This window comes from Madurella fahalii (assembly GCF_045866475.1).
Source record: "Madurella fahalii IFM 68171 DNA, scaffold_3, whole genome shotgun sequence".
Lineage (NCBI taxonomy): Eukaryota > Fungi > Ascomycota > Sordariomycetes > Sordariales > Madurella > Madurella fahalii.
In genome coordinates this window covers 437,991-459,794 of record NW_027263973.1, presented here as the reverse complement: position 1 = coordinate 459,794, position 21,804 = coordinate 437,991, and the positions used below count along the sequence as shown (strand labels likewise).

The 21,804-nt window shown below is 52.8% G+C and overlaps 7 protein-coding genes across 7 annotated transcripts; 3 read left to right on the top strand and 4 right to left on the bottom strand.

Annotated features, from left to right (window-relative positions):
• Window positions 1–2,750: 2,750 nt before the first annotated feature.
• MFIFM68171_05659 (uncharacterized protein) lies at window positions 2,751–4,643 on the bottom strand (the record flags this gene model as incomplete). The annotated part of the gene is made up of 5 exons (XM_071061079.1): window positions 2,751–3,294; window positions 3,350–3,899; window positions 3,977–4,162; window positions 4,226–4,374; window positions 4,441–4,643. 5 exons carry the CDS (start codon window positions 4,641–4,643, stop codon window positions 2,751–2,753), a joined length of 1,632 nt encoding a protein of 543 aa, XP_070917180.1.
• A 1,290-nt stretch (window positions 4,644–5,933) lies between these two features.
• MFIFM68171_05658 (uncharacterized protein) lies at window positions 5,934–7,870 on the bottom strand (the record flags this gene model as incomplete). Its single annotated transcript, XM_071061078.1, has 7 exons — window positions 5,934–6,314; window positions 6,394–6,546; window positions 6,613–7,214; window positions 7,280–7,461; window positions 7,518–7,579; window positions 7,645–7,725; window positions 7,784–7,870. 7 exons carry the CDS (start codon window positions 7,868–7,870, stop codon window positions 5,934–5,936), a joined length of 1,548 nt encoding a protein of 515 aa, XP_070917179.1.
• A 1,518-nt stretch (window positions 7,871–9,388) lies between these two features.
• Window positions 9,389–10,212, top strand: MFIFM68171_05657 (uncharacterized protein; the record flags this gene model as incomplete). Its single annotated transcript, XM_071061077.1, has 2 exons — window positions 9,389–9,832; window positions 9,904–10,212. The coding sequence occupies 2 exons, from the start codon at window positions 9,389–9,391 to the stop codon at window positions 10,210–10,212; spliced, it is 753 nt and encodes a 250-aa protein (XP_070917178.1).
• Window positions 10,213–13,605: 3,393 nt separating this feature from the next.
• Window positions 13,606–15,709, bottom strand: MFIFM68171_05656 (uncharacterized protein; the record flags this gene model as incomplete). Its single annotated transcript, XM_071061076.1, has 2 exons — window positions 13,606–15,118; window positions 15,216–15,709. 2 exons carry the CDS (start codon window positions 15,707–15,709, stop codon window positions 13,606–13,608), a joined length of 2,007 nt encoding a protein of 668 aa, XP_070917177.1.
• Window positions 15,710–17,015: 1,306 nt separating this feature from the next.
• Window positions 17,016–18,159, top strand: MFIFM68171_05655 (uncharacterized protein; the record flags this gene model as incomplete). The annotated part of the gene is made up of 3 exons (XM_071061075.1): window positions 17,016–17,217; window positions 17,338–17,423; window positions 17,581–18,159. 3 exons carry the CDS (start codon window positions 17,016–17,018, stop codon window positions 18,157–18,159), a joined length of 867 nt encoding a protein of 288 aa, XP_070917176.1.
• A 947-nt stretch (window positions 18,160–19,106) lies between these two features.
• Window positions 19,107–19,460, top strand: MFIFM68171_05654 (uncharacterized protein; the record flags this gene model as incomplete). The annotated part of the gene is made up of 1 exon (XM_071061074.1): window positions 19,107–19,460. The coding sequence occupies one exon, from the start codon at window positions 19,107–19,109 to the stop codon at window positions 19,458–19,460; it is 354 nt and encodes a 117-aa protein (XP_070917175.1).
• A 773-nt stretch (window positions 19,461–20,233) lies between these two features.
• On the bottom strand, window positions 20,234–21,082 carry MFIFM68171_05653 (uncharacterized protein; the record flags this gene model as incomplete). Its single annotated transcript, XM_071061073.1, has 1 exon — window positions 20,234–21,082. The coding sequence occupies one exon, from the start codon at window positions 21,080–21,082 to the stop codon at window positions 20,234–20,236; it is 849 nt and encodes a 282-aa protein (XP_070917174.1).
• Between the last annotated feature and the right edge of the window lie 722 nt (window positions 21,083–21,804).

Here is a 21,804-nt window from a genome sequence, read left to right as displayed (position 1 = left end):
CATCTTACAAATCCTATGCCGCAGGCTTTTGTTGCAGGTACGACACAAACAAGCTCGAATCTACCATGATAGGTTTGTAACTTGAACGGCGGGAGGGGAATAACCGCTGCAAGGAGTTGATGACAAACGATGCCATTGGCGAATGCCCCGGGATGGGGGGCTGTGCTTGCAAGAAAGAAACGCAAGACGCTGATTAACATGCTGTTGAATTACTAAGGTTGCGCAGCGCCCACTCCCTGGTAGTTGCTGACTGTAACGGTAGCTCCCAATGGGCGAACATTCATCCAACCACTGCCGAAACCGGTTTGTCAGCGAGTGCGCCTGTGAGGAATTCGGCGGAAAATAAATCCTCGGTGCCAGTATAATGTTTTCGCTATCGACCTGAATCATCCGCCTAGTAATCGACCCGAAGCTTCTCGACTACGGATTGAGGACCGCCGACTCCAACTTCGGACCGTTCATTCCAGAGCGCTGATCCCAAGGTGGCCTACACGTCCTTAGTTCTTTGCAATGCTGTAATATATTCCTCGTCATCTCAGTTTATTCTAGGCGGCTAGCAAATGCATCGAGATAATCAGTATCCTAAGCCTACGAGTTTTGCGATTTCACACAAGTTACCTGTCCTAATTATCACGGGAGCTTACACTGGATTTGGGCGGCACCCATATGCATCTCTATCTAATTAGACAGCGGCAGAGTACAACCATGCGAACGGATTCATCACTATAGCTGAATGATTCTCATACAAGCACCCGTCAATTTCCTAAGTCGGATTCAACTTATTAACCATTATACAAAGCATCCTATCTAGCCGCCCATGTATATCGGAACCTCTTGCTTGTAATACTTGGTATGGATAGTAGTCTTATTCCCCACATCATCCAAGCGACCTCGCTTCCTCCTCTCTGCACGCTTTGCTTCATCTAGCTCCTTCTTGTGCGCCATGAGTAGCGACCGCTGCTGAGATTCTGGCAAATGCATGAGACTCATTTGATCTCCGATGCGCAGTTGAGTTAATCGAGTGGTAAGCGCTTGCTCTTTCTGAACTCTCTTGGTGAGAGCTTCATCCCCGTTATCACTTCGTCGAGCAGGGGGTAAAGCGGACGAGCCAGCAGGTGGCTTTCCTCGCAGCCTGCTCTTTGAGGTGGCTTTGACGTAGGAACGATGGGCGAGGAGATTCCCAGATGGTAATCTGAGGGTCCGATCGTCTGGATGACTGCGGCTGCCTGGGGTTTGTTGACCGAGAGAGTCCATATTATGGTAAAATCCACTCATCTCCTCAGTCACGTTGAACCGGCAATGGCCCATCGACGTCATATGCTGCTGCACAGCCTCAATCGTCCGGCGGCGTTTCCCACAGCAGATGCATTCCCGGTAGCTGAAGATGACCAGGTGAAGGAACCAAATCAACGTCTGGAGATCCACTGCTAACGAGGATTGGAAGGGAATAATGAGACTGTGGGTTTGGCGCATGTGTGATAAGTTCTCGTCGAAGTCCGTGCTGGCTCGATTGCAAAAGAGGCAACCCTCAGGCACGAATTCAATCACGTCCAAGTCGGATGATGCGTCGCTTAATGATTCTTCTTCATGGTGACTCGCTTCATCATCCTGGGGTGATTTCGATGTCGGTTCCAGGTCTTGTTTTAACCGCCTATACGATGGTTTGAGTTTGTTGTCTGGGGGAGAGACGGTTGTTCCAGGCTCAGCAACTCGACAGCGGATCTTGTACACGCTAGGTGAATGTCAACGAAAGAAACTAAGAGACTCGAAAAATTCGACACAGATGAAAGACAAGAATCTTACTGCCATTCGCTTTTTGCGTGTTGCCGCTTCTCTTCGGCAGTATCGAATGACAGATCGCATAGTCGGCATTCCAGCGACGGCGCGGGAACGGGAGCAGGGGCCTCCATAATCATGTTATTATCCGTAATGCGGTCCACAAAAGGCTCTACGGGAGCTGCTGTGTAATGAGGTAGAGTCAAGGATATTGCAATCAGGATGTGAATCTTGGAGCGTGAATAATATTGGTAAAAGCAAGAATCTCTCTGCTTGGCTGGAGGACGTCTCTTAAGTCCATCGGTGGTTCGGCTGCCGTTGAGTAAAAGGATGCCAAGATAATGATTCATAATGACTCTGTCCCAGAGAGTGACAACGGATCTAGGCTAAACTACTCTCGGAACTGCATTTCCGCTTCACAGCCAAAGCGGTTGGTCCAGCTGACTAACACAGCCACAGATCTATCAATGGCTCCACCTCGTCTGGGGTGTCGTTGCGCCAACCCTTCAATTTCCTATCCCTCTATCTTCCATAATCTGACAAAGATACGAGGCTGTACTGTACTGCTGGGACGTAGAGGGCGTTTCTAAATGTGTGTTGTTTGTTGTCTTCTACTGCAGAAGATTCCAAGGCCGGAAAAGGAGGCCTGACGGAAGGCCCCGCCGGCTTCATGGGCCTACAGTTACTGAAAAGGCCACTACAATTATCAGCCAGAGGGTCAACCACAACATTCGGGGTCAGGGCCAGAACCAGGCCCCGAACCCGGATCCGGAAGAATGCAGAAGGCTACAAGCCGAAGGCCTTATATATGGTCTTCCATTCTTTTGTAACTAACTGGCAACTGTTACTAATTAGTGCTTGGCTTAAGAGGAGCAGCTTCCATCCTTTGTACATCGACAAGATCACAGGGAAGAGCCGATCAACTATTTGCAGAACTGTTCTGTAGGATACTTTTCCCCCAAAATGCTTCTCCATCACTGCTCATTCTTCAGATGGTGCGTACGTTCCTCAGCGGAAGTCGACGAAGCGTACGCGTCGACATGCGACTTTGCGAAATTGCGAGCCGGAGTCTTGTTCGCAAACAGAATATCCAACTCCTCGTACGTGCGGCCCTTGATCTCCGGCAGGCGGAAGTACGCCCAGAGGAATACGATGAACGCCGTGCCACCCCAGAAGAAACCTGATTTTCCCTTGAAATTCCACGCTGTGGGGTTCTGCATGTAGCTGTACAGGACCTGGGACACGATGTTGATGATCTGGTAGGCGGTGCGCGCGAGCACGACGGAAAGCGGCCGCAGCCGCACGCTGGAGGTTTCAGAAATAATGCTGTATGCCAGGGGCCCGATGGTGAGGGAATAGGTGAAAAGCCAGAAGACACACAGTCCGCCCGACGGCCAGAGACCCCTCGAGCCGGCGGAGACGTCTAATATGCCGATAATGAGCAGGACAACTGTAAGAACGGCCATTCCCGTCACGTAGATTGTTCGTCGGCCGAAGTAGGTGATGAGCCACCAAGAGCTGTTGGTCGGAAGTCAACAAAACAATCGCACGTGATACGAAGAAAATCACCTACAGGACGGTTCCCAGGAAAGCCATTCCCTTCGCACCAAGGCTGAGATTGAAGGCGTTATACGTCTCCATGCCAGCAGTGGTGAAGAAATATGTTGGAGTGTACGCAAAACTGCTGCCCGACAGGATTTGGCCCATGAACGTTACCATGCAGATCTCGGTGCGGCGAAGATCGACGCCGCGGAAACAGTCGAGATACGTGGCGCCCGTGGTTACTTCAGCCTCAAGCTTGGTCGTGTGTACCATCATGGCAAGTTGTGCATTGATCTGGTCGTCCGTCTTGTCGCCACTGAGCCTCGTAATAGACTTCTTAGCCTCGTCAAGTCGGTCTGTACGAACAAGATACCAAGGGCTTTCGGGGGCAAGGTACGCAACAACCATGAGGGGCAGAGGCCATAGCCATTGGATGGCGAAGGGAATCTTATAGGCCATTTCGCCTACGATGGGAAGGCAACCTCGAAGAACACCACTAGCAAGGAGCTGGCCAATAGCCCAGCACAGATTCACGTAGGTGGTCAAGTAGCCGCGTAGATTCGTGGGGCAGACCTCGGAAGCTATAGAGTATAGAGAAATCAGTATGTCTCCCTGGAAGCCGTGCAATGGTTTGCCGCTGGGGTGCGAGTTGCCTCACCATACGCAGGACTGAGAGTCGCAAAGACGCCCCAGCATAGCCCACATAGGATCTGGGCGCCTATCAACGCCCCTGCATTGGGTGCAAAGAAGACAACGAAGATAAAGGCGTTCAGGAACCCCATGGATACAATCATTACCCAGCGGTAGCCGAATCGTGACGCAAAGTATCCGTTCATGAGGCCACCTTAAAAGTATTGCCGTTAGTACAACTACAATCCGTCGATAGAGTAAAGGCAAGTCTACACACCGAAGATACCACCAACGGTGCTGGCCATATTCAGCCCGGTTTGCCACGGAGCCGAGACCTGCCAGCCGGTGGTGCCTCCGTAAAACTCTCCAAACTTTTTGGCAAACTCAGGGTAAGCAAAAAAATTGCCTATAAGAATGGTGTCGTAACTATATGGCTACTGATTAGCGGAACAGCCCTCCCAACTCAGCCGCGATAGGGGCTGCAGAACATACCCCTCCATGATAATGGACATGGAGATCATGACAGACCAGAAGACTGCCTTGCGATTTTGCCGCAGGGCCTGCATTAAGGTCTGAGCGTGCTCATCATCCGTTGCCTGCTTCGCCTCCAAGATGGCGTTCTGACCCAGTTTCTCTTCGAGATCCTGGTCCGCTACCTTTTGGATGTGGCTGACTTGTACCGTTGTCGTCGCCATGGCGGTTGTGAAACGGAGCTTTGCGCGCTGCTTACTATCCTATGCTTCCTGGCCTTAGGGTGCGAGGGGAGTATACGCACATCTCTCATTGACTGCAAGACGCGAAAGGTTGCATTCGTTGATTCGGAGAGCAAGCTCGGGCTTATAATACAAGGTAACAGTGTCGAGTACTACGTAGGGCCTGCCGGGTGGAGTGCTGTCTGCACCATGAGCATCCAGAATGGCTGGGGTAGTAGGATGTGGAGTCGTTTGCGGGACTCTTGAGGGTGATTCGGCCACTCTGATTCGGCCCACGGTCCAAACTACCCCGAGATTAAAAAGCTTACGGCATCCGCCCGTATCAAAATCGGTCAAGACCGCCTCTCGCTCGGTTCCCTCGGGTTTAAATTATTATTTCATCCACCACTAAGAGCCAACTCAGCTGCCTAACTCGAGAGCATGCATGAAAGCCAAGCCGCTTTCTTCGCCAACATGGAAGCAAGGGATTGCATGTGAAAATGTCTTTGCTTTAAGACGACGAAAAGAGCAAGGTCGATGGGAAAAAGAGAGGGGACGTATTGTGAAATGGGGTATGCAGAGTGAGCACTGCCAAGGCCGCAGAGTGATGGCAGAATGGACTGCTTGATAGCACGCTGCCGTACAAGATAGTTTTAGTCTTATATTGCCAGATCATAGTTACTACTTTGGCCAAATTTAACATTGCAACCGCCTGTGAGGAACTCACTAAGCCGGCTATCCGCCTTATATAGTACCTTATGCTGTAGCCGTAAAATCGTCCGTTCCACTTCATTTTAAATCGACAGTTCCATGGCAACCACCCCACGAAACTGTGAAAAATAAGGCTGAATATAAAACTGAACCATAGAATCTACTCAACAAAGCGGATCGACAGCCTAGCATAGCCGGGCCGTGAGACCACTGAGCTGCCGCAAGAATGTAATCTGGCTCTTAACTACAGTGAGGTCTATAAAAATGGGCTCTTAGGCGATGTCAGGGACTAGGAAATACCAATAGCACGCAACAGTTATAATCACACGATTTGCAGCCCTATTCAGTCCAAAGTGCAGTGTATTCTACCCATGCCCCCGACGCCATCTAAGCGTTCGGCTCATACAAAACCATAACACGCTGCGAGCAGTGGGATTACCCGTATCTTGGGATTGTAATACAAACACCCATATGCAAAACTAACAATATACTGAAATAACAGTCGACCAGAAGGAAAAATCGTAGTGTGGTTGGCCGGATACCCAATGAACCAAACATATTCCACCAGCCAACGAACGTGGCTCAAGGCTTAAGTGTTGGCGCCGTGACTAAAACCGTAGGTGCTTTGCCCGTGTCCAACTTGGCAGCGCCAAAGTCGTTCTCGTCATCAGCCGCCAACCGCTTTCTCCACCCTTTCCGCTCTTCCCAAGTCCTGGTTCCTGGCGTGCTAAGTGTTCGCAAATTGCGAATGATCTCTGTCTCTAAAGCATTCAGGGCCGTCTCCGTGTCTTTGTCTTCCAGCGCGTACCGCCTTGCCCGCCTCTGCTCCCACACAAAGTAGAGACCAACGACCAGCAGTGTGAACGGGACTCCGACTGCCCAATAGAGCCAGAATCGGGGGGAAATGGCCGAGGAAAAGGTAGGACCGGCTTGGAAATCGAAGAATGTCGTGGAGAAGATTGACTGGGTACGCAGACATCCAAGGTCAGCATATTTAATGATTACTAAACTAGTACCTCGGGGTAAACCTGGACAAGCTCACCGATAAAAATGTTCCAGGAAGAAAGATGGCGCCGATCAGAGAGATACCCTTCACAGTCTCCGATTCTCGTTTGCTTGTGTTGGCTAGCCTCGTCTGGACTTCGGCCATCTTGAGGCTCAACCTGCTCTCCTTCTGGGCGATGATGTTATAAAGCTGTAGCGGACGGGATTCTGTCAGCAACATGAGTAGCCCACTGGAGCAATCGCCGGCTGGACTTACCGCGTTCCTCTGGATCTCCAATCGCTGCAGAGTCGTGTTGGCGTACACCTCTATCCCCTCCCACCTCCTCTTGTAAAACCCTAGCCTGAGCTCCACCGCCTGCTGGAATCGCTTAACGTCCGTGGAATTCCTTTCCTCCGGGAGATTCGCGATGAAGCACGCAGCAGCATGTTCCATGGCGTCAATGACCGTGATGTATGCGGACGGTCGTTTCAACAGCACCTGTGCATGACACTCTACCAGGTCCCTGTTGATCGCAACGATATCGAGGACGCCATTAGTGAGAAAAGCCGAGTCCGGCGCAATGTTGTGCCGCATCGCGATCACGCTTTCCATCCTCCTCAGCCACTCCCGCGCCTCCCGCTGATGCCTCTCTGCCTTCCACGAGTATTGGCTGCCAAGCACGATCAGTGGTAGTAGTAATGCGTGCCCGAGATCCGAAGTGCAATCCTGAAGTAAGTCGATGGCCTCCTGGATTTCAGACGACGGCGTACCCTTGCGGAAGCCGGTGGTTATGCCTGTCTTGAGCTCGTGACTCAATATCATCTCCAAACCCGTAGTGCGTCCATCTCTCCAAACGCCGCTCCTACGAAAGATCATCTCTGTAATCATGACGTGATCAGCATGCTGCGGCCCATATATAGGTTCACGGCTTGATGAGGCTCACGGAAACGCGGATGCTCCGCCCCGTTGTCCAACGCAAACCAGAAGAACGGCCCAGCAACGCAGGACGTCTCGATGGCAATCCGGGGAAGATGCAGAACGTCTATCATGGTCGCGTATGATGCCTTCGGCATGCTGATAGTTTCTATTTTAGAAGTATCGGGGTGTGTAGCGGGGAGTTGGAGGCTTGTGAGATCAGTTTTAAATACTGGACCGTGATCGGGGAGGGATGCGGTGCTGACATGAGCCGAACTCCAGCTACTAGACGAACGCCTTCGGGCAGCGTTGGGGGAGTAAAGTTACCCTGCCTCGACAGGACAATGAGTAAGCTGCCGGAAGCTGCTGCGACGACTGAATGAAGGGGATTACCCGGCGATACAAAAAGTCACTAAATGTGTCTGGCTCGGAATAATCGAGCGGGTGCTTTTGGACTGAATTGAACGTCGCATCCTGAGAATCCATCACGTCAGCGGCTGGATGGTCTGGCATCGGCTGGCGAGACCGGTACCGAGTAGGTAAAGATCTCCAAGCCTGCAGTCTTTTCAGTGGCACATTTATGCCTCTGCAGAGCCAGGTTGAAGACGAGATTCTCCATGTCGCTTTGCTGGCGTGGTTTTTTCACAGGGGTTGCTCCGGCCAAATCTTATTAAGTAGTACTGCGCAATATGGGACTCAGGATAGAAAAATTGGTTCAGGTAGTGACATGGTCTCAAAGGGCGTTGCCGTCGATGAGGTTAAGGGGAGGCTGCCTATTGCAGCGGTGAGGAGTTGGGCTTTGATGGGCGTCGAAGGCGCACGTGCGGGGAGGGAGGCGCTGGGTGTGCCACCAGCCTGATCTGGTATTGAGGCCTGACAGGACCCTTTCATGAGCTTTGATGGTTGGCAAGATTTGGACTGGTTGTGAAGGCTCGCGACCACATATTCGAATTTTCCAAAATCCACCATGGGAGTATTTTCAGAGGAAACGCGCCGAGTACGAAAATTCGAGGCAGTTAGTAGTTGGGGCGTTCCGGCCACAACCATATTCATAAAGTACCTTACCTTACCAACCCGTGCAAGGCTTCTTATATAGGCAAACTGATTAAGGTACCTGTTTACTGCCCAGCGCGTACAAAGACGAATCTTGAATTCTCCTGGTAATATGTATAATATGTATTAACATTCCTTGCGGATATAGAAAATCGGTTGACATTTATCCGGCTGGCGCTGGCAAATGGCCCCGGCCATCTCCTGCCTAAAGAAATACCGGGTGGACAGCGGCAGAAAGTTGATGCACATCCGCTAGACAATGGCGAATACCTTAACCTCGGTAAACAGGTCTGGGTCGCCAGGGATTACCCGGGGCTCATTAGGTACTGTGGTGGTCGAGCTACACATATCAAGGCTGCGGCGGGAAGTTGACTGGGGCCACCTGTTAGTGTATACGCCAGCTGATCCGCTAACCAGTAGGCTTGTCAAGCGATCTCCACTAACAGATTCATCCGGTCGGTGTTGCACCAGTACGACTATTTTTAATGACTTTATGCCCACGCCGCACGCTAGCGCGTGTCATTGGGCCAAGCACAGCCTCGCTCGCCTCGAAGCTGAAAAGGTAACGGAGTAGTTCTCCTCACTTCTGTTGTCATTGTGCCCCTTGATTTCCACTCTTGGCATGGCAATCTCCGATCGAGTCCCCGGGAGGGAAAAAATAGGTGCACTGCTTACTGGAGTCGGACAAACGTGCCTGTTAACAACAGCCTCTCCTGACCTCTGAACGGCCCAACTTTGACACCGGACCCATCCCAACGCATGAGAAACGTGCGGTTGACTGCTGCCCTGGCATCAATGCTACCCTGACGGAGACTCGGCTTGTTGTTGAGTGAAAGCTTGCTACGCGCGGGTTGGGCTGACAGGCTCTCTGCATGTTCCCACGATGGCATGCCGGCTAGCATTGAGAAAACAAATAAGCCAGACATCCATTTGGCGACGGCCATAGTAAATGTAAAAGTATAAGATCTCCGTCGTTCCTGTTGATGTTCCCCAGATAATCTCCAAGCCTACCACTGCAGTCCTCGCAGCCCGACTAGCAACGAGTCATTACAGCCCACAGCAGACATCCTCGAAAGCCTTCACAATGCAGCTCTCAGTCATCCTCCTCTCCCTTGTGGCCGCTGTCCCCATGGTCAGCGCGTACCCAGTCAAAGCGGACTCGCTCAACTGCCGCGCCGGTCCCGGAACCAGCCACAAAGTCGTCAAGAGCTACAAGAAGGGGACCGATCTCAAGATCACCTGCCAGACCACTGGCACCAGTGTCAACGGCCACAATCTCTGGGACAAGACTTCAGACGGGTGCTACGTTGCCGATTATTACGTAAAGACGGGCACGAACGGCTATGTTGCGCCCAAGTGCAGTGGCGGCGGCGGCGGCAGCGGCGGCGGCAGCGGTGGCGGTAAAGGCAATCTACCCGGCCTCAACTCGGTTCAGTCTAAGCACGCCAGAGCCATCATCGCCCAGGCGAAGAAGGACAAGGTCGGTCGCCACGGCTGCGAGGCGGGCATTGCAACTGCGATTGTCGAGGTGAGCTTCTATCCGCGCCCCATGTTCGGTACCCCACAGGGTGAGAACCATCATTAACGCTGTTATCTTAGTCGAATATCCTGGTCTACGCTAATAGGAAGGTTCCCGCATCGATGAAATACCCTCACGACGCCGTTGGCTCGGATCACGACAGTGTTGGCATCTTCCAGCAGCGCGCCAGGTACTATCCTAACATCGCCGCCAATATGGACCCTGCCAGGTCTGCGGGACAGTTCTTTGACAAGATGAAGAAGGTCAAGGGCTGGAAGACGATGGCTGTGGGGAAGTTGTGCCAGAAGGTGCAAGTCTCGGCCTATCCTGACCGCTATGCTAAGCAGGTTTCGAAGGCCACTAAGATTTGTGCTGCTGGTGGTCTATAAGTCTTTCAGGATATATAGATTGTGTGGATGTACAAGATCTTCAAAACTTGTGTTAGTAATTTCCTTCTCTAGTGTTTTCAACTAGCCATTTGTTGTTCCAGTCTCGGCAAATAGAATATTACTACTAGCTTTGAACTGGTACAGACAGACTATAGCCCGCTGAAGTATTCGAGTGCCTGCTTAAATGTACAACGCTCCAAACACTCTGGGGTATAGGGCACACCTACAACGCAACTAAGCAACCAAGTCCTCGCCGGTAATATTCTCGGAAGAGCCATGCAAAGACAATGGCAATAGCTATTTGGAAACGATGCCCATACCTTGTTCAATATGCCGTTGAGGTAACGGAGCCGGCGGCCCGAAAATCATATCGAATATGAAAACTCGTCAATTTAATTTCACTGAACTCTGGGGAATATTTTGCTTTGGTACAGTTTTAGTCTCAAACCGGGCATACTGTACCCGACATACCCCAATTTATTGGTTCATCAACAAGCTGCCTCTGTCAGGCTGTGCGCAGCGCAAGATATCTCCTGTTTTGTAACACGTTGGACTGAACACACTCCGCAACCGTCGGTGGCCCGGCGGCAAGATCACCCACAACTCACGTTTTGTGACCTTGCTACTCGCAGCACTTTTCTTCCATACGCTAGGTACCCACCATGATACTCTACCTACACAGTGACCTCCGGAAATATCGTCAACGGCGCGGACAACACCACGAACCTCAGCTTGCCCGACAGTGCCATCGCCAGATTCGCGACCGCATACCAGTCCTTGACTGGCGTCGGGTACATCGCGGCAACGTACGTCTTTTTTCTGCACTCCTACGATTCACGCAAGATGCAAACGAACCTCCCCCGGTGGCAACTGCAATCCCGCTGCTGAGCCCCATCTTTGGCGTGATCAGATGGAGTATGACCCTTTACATGGACATGAGATATACGGTATTCATCTGTTCATACGTACCTGCTACGCTCAAACCCCGTCTGATGTAGGATGCAGAGACAGACTTCATAATCTATCGATCTACACGCTTCGCATACCAGGCGTCCGCCTATACATCGTCAACTCCACCGACCTCATCCCCATCGTGCAGCGGCAATGGTGCACGCTTCTCTTCCCGCCCGTCTCGGCCCATGCGTCGGAGGTAGCCATGGGAGGGAGCAAAGTCTTGTCAGTGCATGGCTGCAATTGCTGACTCAACAGACCCGATTTACTATGCGCCAGGTGTTTACCGGACGAGATCCCGTTCGCGTTCCAGACCGTCGCCGCCTCCGTAACGACTACAAACAGCGCCTGCGACAGGAGCCAGAAGGCGTCACCCATTCTACTTCGCTCACACCCATCTAGTTCTCCGCAATGCCTCCCGCGTATTCGCCATGGGGATGCATTTTCGGCGTCAGGATCCCGTCCCCTGTCGGTGCAGACAAGGCACAATGCTCGCGCGGTCGTTCGGGGCTGTCATCGGGGATGCAAACCAACTGCGTCTGACCCCCGAGGCTCGATGCTGGCTCACTTATGCTGCCGGAGCCTCCCTCCCCCTTCTCCCCCCCGAACCTTAGAATCTCTCACTTCTCTACTTTCTTATCATTTTTCCTACTCCTAACACACTCCTTAGCTCTAGCTCACTAAAACGGTACAACTTCTCTGGGGTAGACGAAGAAAGCATCAATGCGCTCCTCCAAGATTACTTGGACAGTACTATAGAGTAAGAGGGTAGCAAGCAGCTCCTCGTTGCTCTAGGCACGCAAGCGGAGCGTGACAGAATATAAATTACCTCGACCGAGTATATCTTCTCCCCCACTCTTCCAGGCTTCATTTGTATAAACTAAATCTCGACACCACGCCTAGGATATTATACTAATGTAATACTAATTTCGTTATTTTATAAAGTATCTATAGACTTACTAAGAAAAGAGAGAGTGAAATTGGCAGCCACGATACTACTAGATGTATGTAGCTTACTATTGAGCCTGAAACTAGTGCTAACTAAGTGAGGTTATCGTAATGTCAACCCCTGCCGCTTCTAGGTCGACTTAGCTCGAGACCTATCAGCTCCATAGGATCAGGCACTAGTCTAAGCCTTTCTATATAATAGATAGAAAACTCCGTTAAGGAACGTGTCGTATTATGGCCAGAGGAGCGTACTATAGTCCGTATGCTCAACTACAACGGGCGAGGACCGCACAATTGGGGGTTTTCTGTATATTGTGTGGTTGCACGAGGAACCGGAAGCGGGGAGCTTAGCTGCTTGGGGGCAACCCCTGCACGCGGAGGAGTAGGTGGGTTGGCGTAGTTGAGGAGTTGCACCACTTCATTATTACCGTATTCTAAGCTAGACGGTGTTACCTATAGTCAAGGGTCGGACATGTTACAACAGCTAGCTTACATCTAGCTAAATCGGCTCTTCGTTTCCCTCAAAGCCATTATCAGGTCTGATAAAAATAGTGTCTCCCCCAAAGCCGTCCTGTCGTAACACGACGGTCGCTACCGATAACTATATGGCCCCCCAACTACGGTATTTAAATACCGGTGACTTAAGGCGTAAGCTAAAAGAGCGTAAGCGGTGTGACAGGATCTGGGTTGACCTAGCGAAGCTTTCTCCACTCATCGTTCTTATGTACTCGGAGGCAGCTGAACCGAATATATATGCCTTTCTCCTTCTTATTAGGTTTGTTTAAACGCTAAGTAAAAATGGACGCCGCAATGCTAAGCTAGTACCGACTAGAATCCTAGGAGTGTCTAGGCAAGCTCGTTAGCATCTATACTGGTCTAGCCGATAGAGCGGGATCGGCAGTCCGATTAGGCAAACTATCTCGTTCAGGCATCATGATTAACAACTTCTTTCCCAGACGGTCTTTTCACCTGGCGATCTCTTTGAAGGATTCATGCTTTTTATATTTCAGGACACTTCAGTCTCCTCATCAGCCCCCACCACAACATGCACGAGAAGAAGCGACGGCGGTGTCTGGAGGAGGAGAAGTCCTCGTCGTCATCGCGAGCTACGTCGCCAGAGGTACTGAAGTTGCACCAGGTCGATAGTTCCTCCCCAACCCCCCGGCCCCAGCGGACCTTGCCGCAATAACTGGCTCTCTCGCCGAAGAAACAGACCTAAAGATGCAAATACAAGGGCTGCAATGCTTCGTATAGCAGCCGCAGCGCTCTGAGGAAACACAGCTTCCAAATTCACGTTAAACCGCCGCCTATTCGATGTGGTGAATGTGAGTATGGAAATGTGAGGAGAGATCGAGTCCGCGAATACTTCCTGAGGAGAGATCCGGGGCTTGCACTTCCGAAAAGGTTGCAAGTGAAAGATCTTTTACAACATTGCGTTCTGGTCAAGGCAGGAATATCGGGATAGTATTATCGGCTACTAGTTAAGGGGGCCTATTACATCGTACCGCTGTCTTTCACCCGTACCGCCAACCAAGTATGAAACTCATTTCCTTCCCTCTTTCTCCGTGTTTGGATGTCAGTCAAGTAATCCCCCGAGTTGCTCTCCTCATTTGGCGCATTCTCAGCGACGTCGCAAAATCTGACTGCGTGAATCCTCGACCGCACTGCCTCAGCACGCCGCCTCACCTCAGACCTCGCATCGGCGTTGTCGCGGGCCCTCAACTTTGCCTCAAGCAACCTGGACAAAGACAAGGCATAGATGAGACATTCCTGGTCCCCATGTTCCAATATCCCGATGGTTTCGTCCAGCTGCCTACATGTGATGCTGGAATCTTGCCACTGATAGTTTTTTGCTAGCAGCCCAGTGGAAAATACTAATGCCCGGACATGCATGCCGCATTGCAAGTTGGAGACTTTTATTTGATCCCTACACTGTCTCTCTGCCTGGTCTCGAAGCCGAGATGCCAGGTGGAAAACAAATTCGGAATCGCCATAACCCTGGGACATGGTGTATGTGTAGTTGTACAGCATTGAAACCGTATTCTCGCGGCTCTGTATCCGTTCAGCTTCGACAAGCAATGTTTCATACCGAGCCCTCACGATGGTCTCATGCAGTTTGGCCCTGCTCCCCCAGTCCTGCTTGGCACAATGCGAGGACATCGTAAGCACGACGGAATGGTCCGCTCCAATCATATGCCCGAGAGCCTCAATGGCCGTTGCGTATCCCAGGCCTAGGATATACTTGAACTCTTCTTGGGACGAATTGAAGAGCACATAGGCTAGCGCGTCCATCAGGTGGACCACGGGGTGGGCTCTGCCCAGTTGGAGGAAGAACGAACGTCTCATGTGGTGGAGGAAAAGGCGCATCAGTGCGAAGGGTTGTCCGCGACGCGGGTCATCCCCCGGCACGATGATGCCGGTGCGGAGACGGACGTCGAAAATGCTGGAGCAGATCTTCCACAGGTAGATCAGCAGAACGGGGCCGGGCTGTGTGGCGAGTTTGTTGAAGCCCTCGAAGATTTTCTGTAGGGACGAATTGAGGCAACGGAAGAGTCCCAGCTGTGTCAGGAGGCCCATGCAATGACACTGGTCCATCAGAGTTTCCCAGGCCGCCGAGTTATCCACGACCTGCGGGGGAGCAATGAGTTGGAAGGAGTCCGAGGACCATCCCTTGACTTTTGCGCTGAAGCCGAATGAACCCTTGACGAAGACGTCCAACGCGCGGTGCATCTTCCTTGTGTTGACCGAGGTGTCGTCCATAAGCTGTGTCCTTGCATCCAAATGGGGTAGAGGCACTTGATTATCCTGATGGTCCGCTTGGTTCTTGCTTTTGGCTGAAAGAAAAACCAGGTCCCGCTTGTCTCTCTTTGAGTTTGGAGGAAGCATCTGTGCGGCACGGCGGCGCGGAGTTTCTAGAGAGGCAACTCTTCCCGAGTTTTGCTTGGTTTTGTTTTTGGCAAAGCCAGCCCAGTTGGGATCCTTGAACTTGGCGTAATACATCTTCTCACTGTGGATAATGCCATCAGCGTTTGCTAAAGTGCAGCGCCTTATGACTGCCACGAGTCCCAGTTGAAGAAGAGATAAGAGCTTTTGGGCTCACATACGTTGCTGAGAAATCGTAGTCCCTGGTCATGATTCTGATCAATTCCGGCATGGTGTGGTGTTCCACGATCCATAGTTGACGTATAATCTCCTTGTGGTCCTCCCAATCCTTGTCAGAAATCTTGCTTTTGTGTTGTGCTGCTCTGTTCGGTGCAGTACGCGAAACGCTCAGCTTGCGCTGTGTGTGTCGGGGCCTGAAGTCCAAGACCACGGTGGTGTTCAGGTCATTGGTCAGACAACGGTTGTTCGTGCCGTCGATATTGGAGGCGGCGTTCGGGCCCGGGTCAACTACGGCCTTGTTGATGGGACGATGGTTGGAGTGGAAGGACTGTGTGGCGTTGTCGATGTCTTTCTGTGCAAGTAGCCCCTGATTTGCTGCCGCCTGAGCAACGAGGCCAGAGGCAATGATGGGATCGCCGTCGAAGGGTTGAAGGTCCTCAGCAGCTAGGGGATTCTGAAGCGTCTCGACGTCAAAGTCATCTTGCACCAAGTTCATTGGAGCAGATATGGAGAGACCTATCTGAAAGACATTACCGCTGAGCGCAGCAGGATAAGAGGGACGCTGTCCAGGGAGGTACTGGCTAAGGGCCCCTGGTTCGGCACTGGCAGCATGCTGGATTGGAAGGCCCTCAACATCCTGAGAAAAAATCCCGTGGAAGAGGGAGTCTTCGGCGGAATGCTGCTGAGCCCAATGGTAGCTTGTGGACGTAGTGGACCAAAGCATTTCCTGCCCGTCCATGCTCGAGGCTTAAGCTCTTGACAGCCAGCAGGTTTGATGTGGGTAGGAAATATTCGTTTCAAGACTGATATGGAGGGCGGCTGTGCTGCGATTGCGTCCCTAACTCGGGCTGGAGTCGATGGAATCCGCGGCACCGGAAAGTGCCGAGTGGAAATTCAAGCCGGGGATGGAGCTGGCTGTGTAACCGGTCGGAGACACGGTGATACCGTTACCGACCTTATTTGCCTGGCCAGTGGGGTGCCAGCGGACACTGACTAACGCTGCTTGTACGACAAGCAGAGCAGCGGGGGATGTTCGCGCATGCCGGATCTTTTCCGTAGCGCCTTGCTCCGATCAAGAGCTGTTAGCCTCAATACAGAGGACTACCAGCGTGTTATATGACTTCTTCAATGTTTCGTTTGCTCCTACCAACGGCGCGTATAGGTCATTGTTCGTGTTTCTGATGTAAGTGGCAAGCCCAAGTGCAGTCTGTAAACAAGAGTCCACAAGAGGGGGTGATATCTGATCAGTTCGGTTGCCTGACTGCCGAACCTCCTGGCACACCACAAGACTTCCCAGCCCATGACAGGCCCCTCCATACCTAACCACGTCCCATGGCATAGGTAGCGAGCCAATCAAGAACGCCCGATCCTAAACTTCCTCACCTTCTCCCCCCACTTGCTGTTTTGGGCAAAGCCAAACGCGCGAATTGCGGATCCAAAACGGTCCGGCTCCAGCTTACCTTTAAATCAGTCGCATAGAACGGTGTGCTTCTAGCTAAGGACGGTTGGTGGGAGTGGATCAAAACACTAACACCGGAGACATGTATTGGACAATTAACAATTCTGGACCTCCGTACCTAGCCTGAACTGTCCAGTCTCCGAGGCTCTCTGCTGTTGGCGTTTATTGTCGAGCATAAAAGTTAGACGGGACCCGCGATCTTTTGCTCTCCTTCCTTTGCCTTTTTTCTTCTTACCGTCTTACTGCTGGTTGACCCAACAACACGCTGCACCAGACACCCCCGGCGTACATCTCCATTCCCAACACCCAATTACCTACATCACCTACCTTACCTATCCCCAACATGGCCTCGACCTGGTCGGATGATGCTTCTACCATGGCTCCTCCCTCTCGGACCTCGGTGAAGCGTGAAGTTAACGCCATGTTCAAGTTTCTCCAGAAGGAGAGAAAGGTCAAACAGCGTTTCATTGTTGCTGTTGTCCGCCCCGAGACCATTGAGAGCCTGGAGCGCGCGTGTGACATCCCGTGGTGGAAGTTTTGGAAATGTCGGTTGAAACCTCTCATCAACCCCCACTAGGAACGCCCAGCCTCCCGAGGCCGTTTGGTCAACTTTGTTCTGAAGAGTCATCTATATGTACCTTATACTGACCCGGCTGTCCTTATAGCGAGTGCCCCCCTGCTTGTCACCACCGAAGACTGGCTCCAGCCCAACATTGACTCCGCCCAGGGTGACCCCGGCTGCACCGAGATGGTAATCCTTGCGAGTCCGGACATCGATGAGATCTCTTTCGACGTGCACGGGCGCGTTAGGACTCTGCTCGTGCTTCGATGCGGCTATGGGACTCGAGGCCCCCCTTCTGCTTGATGGCGCCTCCACCTTCCGCGGCGTTCGGCTTGACAGTTGGCAGGAGGAGAGACGCAAGCACAAATTTTACCTTGGGCCTAGCGTTCGCATCCGGGTTGGCATGGACCAGGGATCCCCTTGGTCCAGTGCCATGCGGTCCAGCGAGAGTCTCTCTTCGGAAGACAAAGAAAAGCTGAGGACCCACCTCCAAGCCATGGAGAATGCCGACATGGACGGGAAGTGGTGGCGTGCGTGGAAAGGCCCCGTTTCAGCCATCCTCGGTCTTGCTGTTGCAGCGGGGAAGTTGGCAATCGGACTCGAGGCGACGGTTGCCGGCATCTTTGTCGAATACACGTTTGGATACATGTCGTGGAAGGCTGCTGCAGCGGCACCCAAGACGTCCGTCACAATGACGGCGGCTGGTTCCGCCATTCTCCTCGGTGTGGGCGTCGCCGCTGCTGTGTATGTTATCCCTTGGGACGGCCTCTTTTCCTGGTTCAGGGGTTTCTTTGCCTCGATTTGGGATTGGATGTGCAACGTGTGGGCCAAGTTCAAGAGCTGGCTGTTCGGAGAAGAAGAGAAGTCGAGGGCCCCAAATGCAAGGGATCCGGGCGGGAGATCCTCGCCGATGGCATTCTCTTGATGTTCTGGTTGAGAGTTCAAAAACAAGGTTGGAGGGGGCTTCTTCACATGTTCAATGAGATGAGCGCTGCGGCACTGATGAGTCATGACCAATGCTTTTGTTTTTCAGATAGTTAGACTTCTGATCCTGAACGCGACGGCACTCAGAACCCTTGACGCCGTCGAGCCAGCCACTCTCCTGATACTTTACCTAGTTGCCTTTCTTTCCGCTACTTGTCGTAAGTTTTATCATATTGCCTGTCAGCTTCCCGTTGACGCTCGCAGTTCTCGCACCAGAACCTATACTGGATTGAAATACAACAATCAAAACACCGGCTCGTCTGGTTCACAACTCCCTGGAGCAGCCATAGCTGTAACATACGGGCACTGCGCTTTGACCCAGGCTTGTGACGTTCTGGTCTGCGTGTCCTGTTGGGCAGGCGGGCGTGTGGGAAGGACTTGCCCGTCCCGTGACTGGACGACTTCTCCGGACGCTGTACGTCGGGAAGAGAAACCCCATGCGCGATGTGCTCGTTCTGGCCGGCATCAGATGTGCAGTTGGCAACGGTCGAATGCTTCTTATCGACGCCGCTGTCGTCCTCCATCGTCGGGGAAATAGCTACCACTTCTGGACCCTTTGAGCAGACAGGGAACTTTTATAGGCAAAAATGCCCTTGACATTATCCGCGGCGATATGGTCGTCGACAACGGCTTCTTACCTGCTTTCATCAAAGCCGTGCATCCGGCGTTGTCTAGCGGGCCGACTCTCGACGCGCTAAATAGCAGAGCCCTCCACATCCTTAACGCGTCACTAGCCTAAATCGTCGCTGGAGGGCCCAGGACAGTAAAGCTGTTCGCGTGGATCAGCCACGAGTTCCTCACGGCCACGACGGACAGCGTCTACGGCGCGGGCAACCCGCTCCGGGACTCGCGCAACGAGGCAGACTAGACAAATTCCACCCGGCCATCATGTTCCTCACACTCGACCTCCTCCCGCGCCGGGGCCTTCAGCGGCGTCATCGACGCGCACGCAACCGTCTCGCCAAGTCCTTCCAGACCTACTACGCCGAGGGCCACTATAGGGCGGACTCGGCCTACGTCCGGCGCTGGACCGAGCACTCCGTCAGTCAGGGCATCTCGGCCGGCGATATCGGGCGCTGCTACCACAACCGCGAGCTGTTCGCGCTCGTGGCGAACACGAACCCGGCGGCGTTCTGGACCGTCTTCCGCGTTTTCTCGGATCCGAGTGTAGCAGAGGACTGCCAGGAGGAAGTCCTGCAGGTTGTCACAGCGCAGGAGGAGGAAGGGGAAAACGGGGTGTAAACGTGTACAGTCCGGGCGCGGGCCCTCAAGGACCGCTGTCCGACGTTGCTGTCGGCGTTCCAGGGAGTCCTCCACGTGCACGGCATAGCGGACTCGATGCGCGTGGCCGCCGAGGACATGTGGTCGATGGCAAGTATCGGATCAGGAAGGGCGGGATAGTCATGATACCTGCTCGAGTGCAGCACCGGCTGAAGGGGTGTGAGGAGAGGATGTAGACGAGTTTGATGCTCGGCGGGTCATCAGGAAGCCGGGGGAGCCAAGGTCCAACCCTGAGGCGGCACGACGCTCTGCCCCGGCCGGCACTTTGCTACGGCTGAGATTTTGTTATTCACGGCGATGTTGCTGTTGAGGTTTGATATCCTCCCAGCGCGGACCGCGGGGCGGGAAATGGCTCAAGCCGTCCACCAAAAAGTCCTCGCAGGCTGAGGCGATGGAGCCGCCGGATCATGATATTGAGGTTGAGCTTCACCCGCGACCCGGGGCTGGAAGGCAGTGGAGGACTTCGTTTGGAGGGACTGGAGAGGCTGCGTTGGTTGCTGAGGATCTGTGGCAAAATACAAAATTCAGTTCACCTAGAGGAGCTAGTAGTAGCCAGGATTTCGATCAGAACCCTTTTATAGAGAGGACGTTAGAAACACTCCAAGGACATAAGTCGTATATCTTTGAAGAAACTACACCACTGCATGGCGCTTTAACCTAGCTATAGGGTTAGGTTGTATAGCTACTCCATGGCCGATACTGCATTATGTACGTCTCGAGGGTCTCGAACCCGGCTATTTTACATCACCGAAGCGTTGTTGTAATGCTACGTGCAGTCTTCCGAAAACACCATCGTGCCATGTCTGGACCTCCTCCCACTCGCTTTCCGGCAGCGTCTTGCTTTGCATGCGCAACCAACCGCCGACAATAATATCTGCGTACGAAGGCCGGTTGCCCAGCATGAATGGCCCCGACATATCTCGTTGAAACATAGCTGCTAGGTCGCGTAGAGTGTCTCGCAGCGAGGCCTTCATCTTGTCGCGTGCCTCGCCAGAAATGCCTAAATCGTCCCACGACGCCGCCCCGGATCGCCTCGCGAATTCTGCCTTTATCGTGTCTGCATTCGCCGGGTCCCAGCGCATACCCTGCGCCATCAGCTGGGCATGCAAGGAGAATGCCATGTCGACGTTGGTGTTGAACTGGGCATACTCGGCGTGGACATTGTCGTTGCGCTCGGAAAGTGGTACGAAGTCCAGAGCCCCAGGGCACTCATAGTCGAGTTGCTGCGCCGGGAAGAGGTCTCCAGCACCTGCGTCGGGGAACGTGTTTTGCAGGTAGTTGGCAATGTCGAATGAATCGCCAATGGCCGACCCGGTCTCGGAGTCTGTCAGGATGGGAAGGGTGTAGAAATCGGTGCCATCTGCGAATTTGCGGCACGGCGGCACTCCCAAGCTGCGTCGCACTTTGGTGATCTCGGTCATTTGTACCCATTGCGTCGAGTACGCAACGCCCTTGAAGTTGAGGGCATATCGTGCCTTCCATGGGTTCGGAGCACAAGTGTTCTCCTCGTAGGGTGATGCAAAAGCCACGTCGTACAAGACGAGCCGTGGAGAGCTGGTAGCGCTGGTAGAATCGGTTGCCATGGCGTATTTGTACCGGGAATGTCTTGAGAATTTCTACTCGAGTTGATCGTTGCTGGAACTGCTCTTGGCCAGTCCAGAAGGTACATTTATGTTCAAGATATGCCGGCTTGAGTGACACCTCAGCTTACCGAAAAAATGGCTCATAGTGACACAAAACAATTCACATTGCCCCGGAAAGCCCAAAGCTCGGCAAACATCTAAACGTGTCGCAATTGGTCGAGATTACCGGGTCCTGCGCTGCGCCGCTCTCCTTTTGGTGGAACGGCCCTGTGCTGTACCTTCACTACCAAATGTAACCTTGACTACCGGCCGCAATACTTGGGTTAGGGCGGGGAACAGTAATTCCCAACACCGTCTGGATTACCTCTGGGCACCCGTGACCAACGTATTTCCCCGCCCTGGAGACCGATAACAGCCCGGACATGCTGCAGCACGTTAGCATGCTATCGATGATGGGCCGCCCAGAGAATGATTCAGGTAGTTTCGAATTTAATCTAGGTGCCCGGGCTCGCGGCTCGGCGTGGGTTCAAGTTTGAGCTGCCGCGTCGGCCTCAAAGAGTCTCCATGGTTACCTTGTGCCACCTTCCTATATTGGCCTTAATAGCCCAAGGATTTCTAGCATGAGTCAGCGTGAATAATAAATGCGCGCAGTGACCGGTCTTTGGATCTGCTATGCAGTCAGGCATTCCTGCCCAACTAAACGCACTGCCCGCGACTCTGCA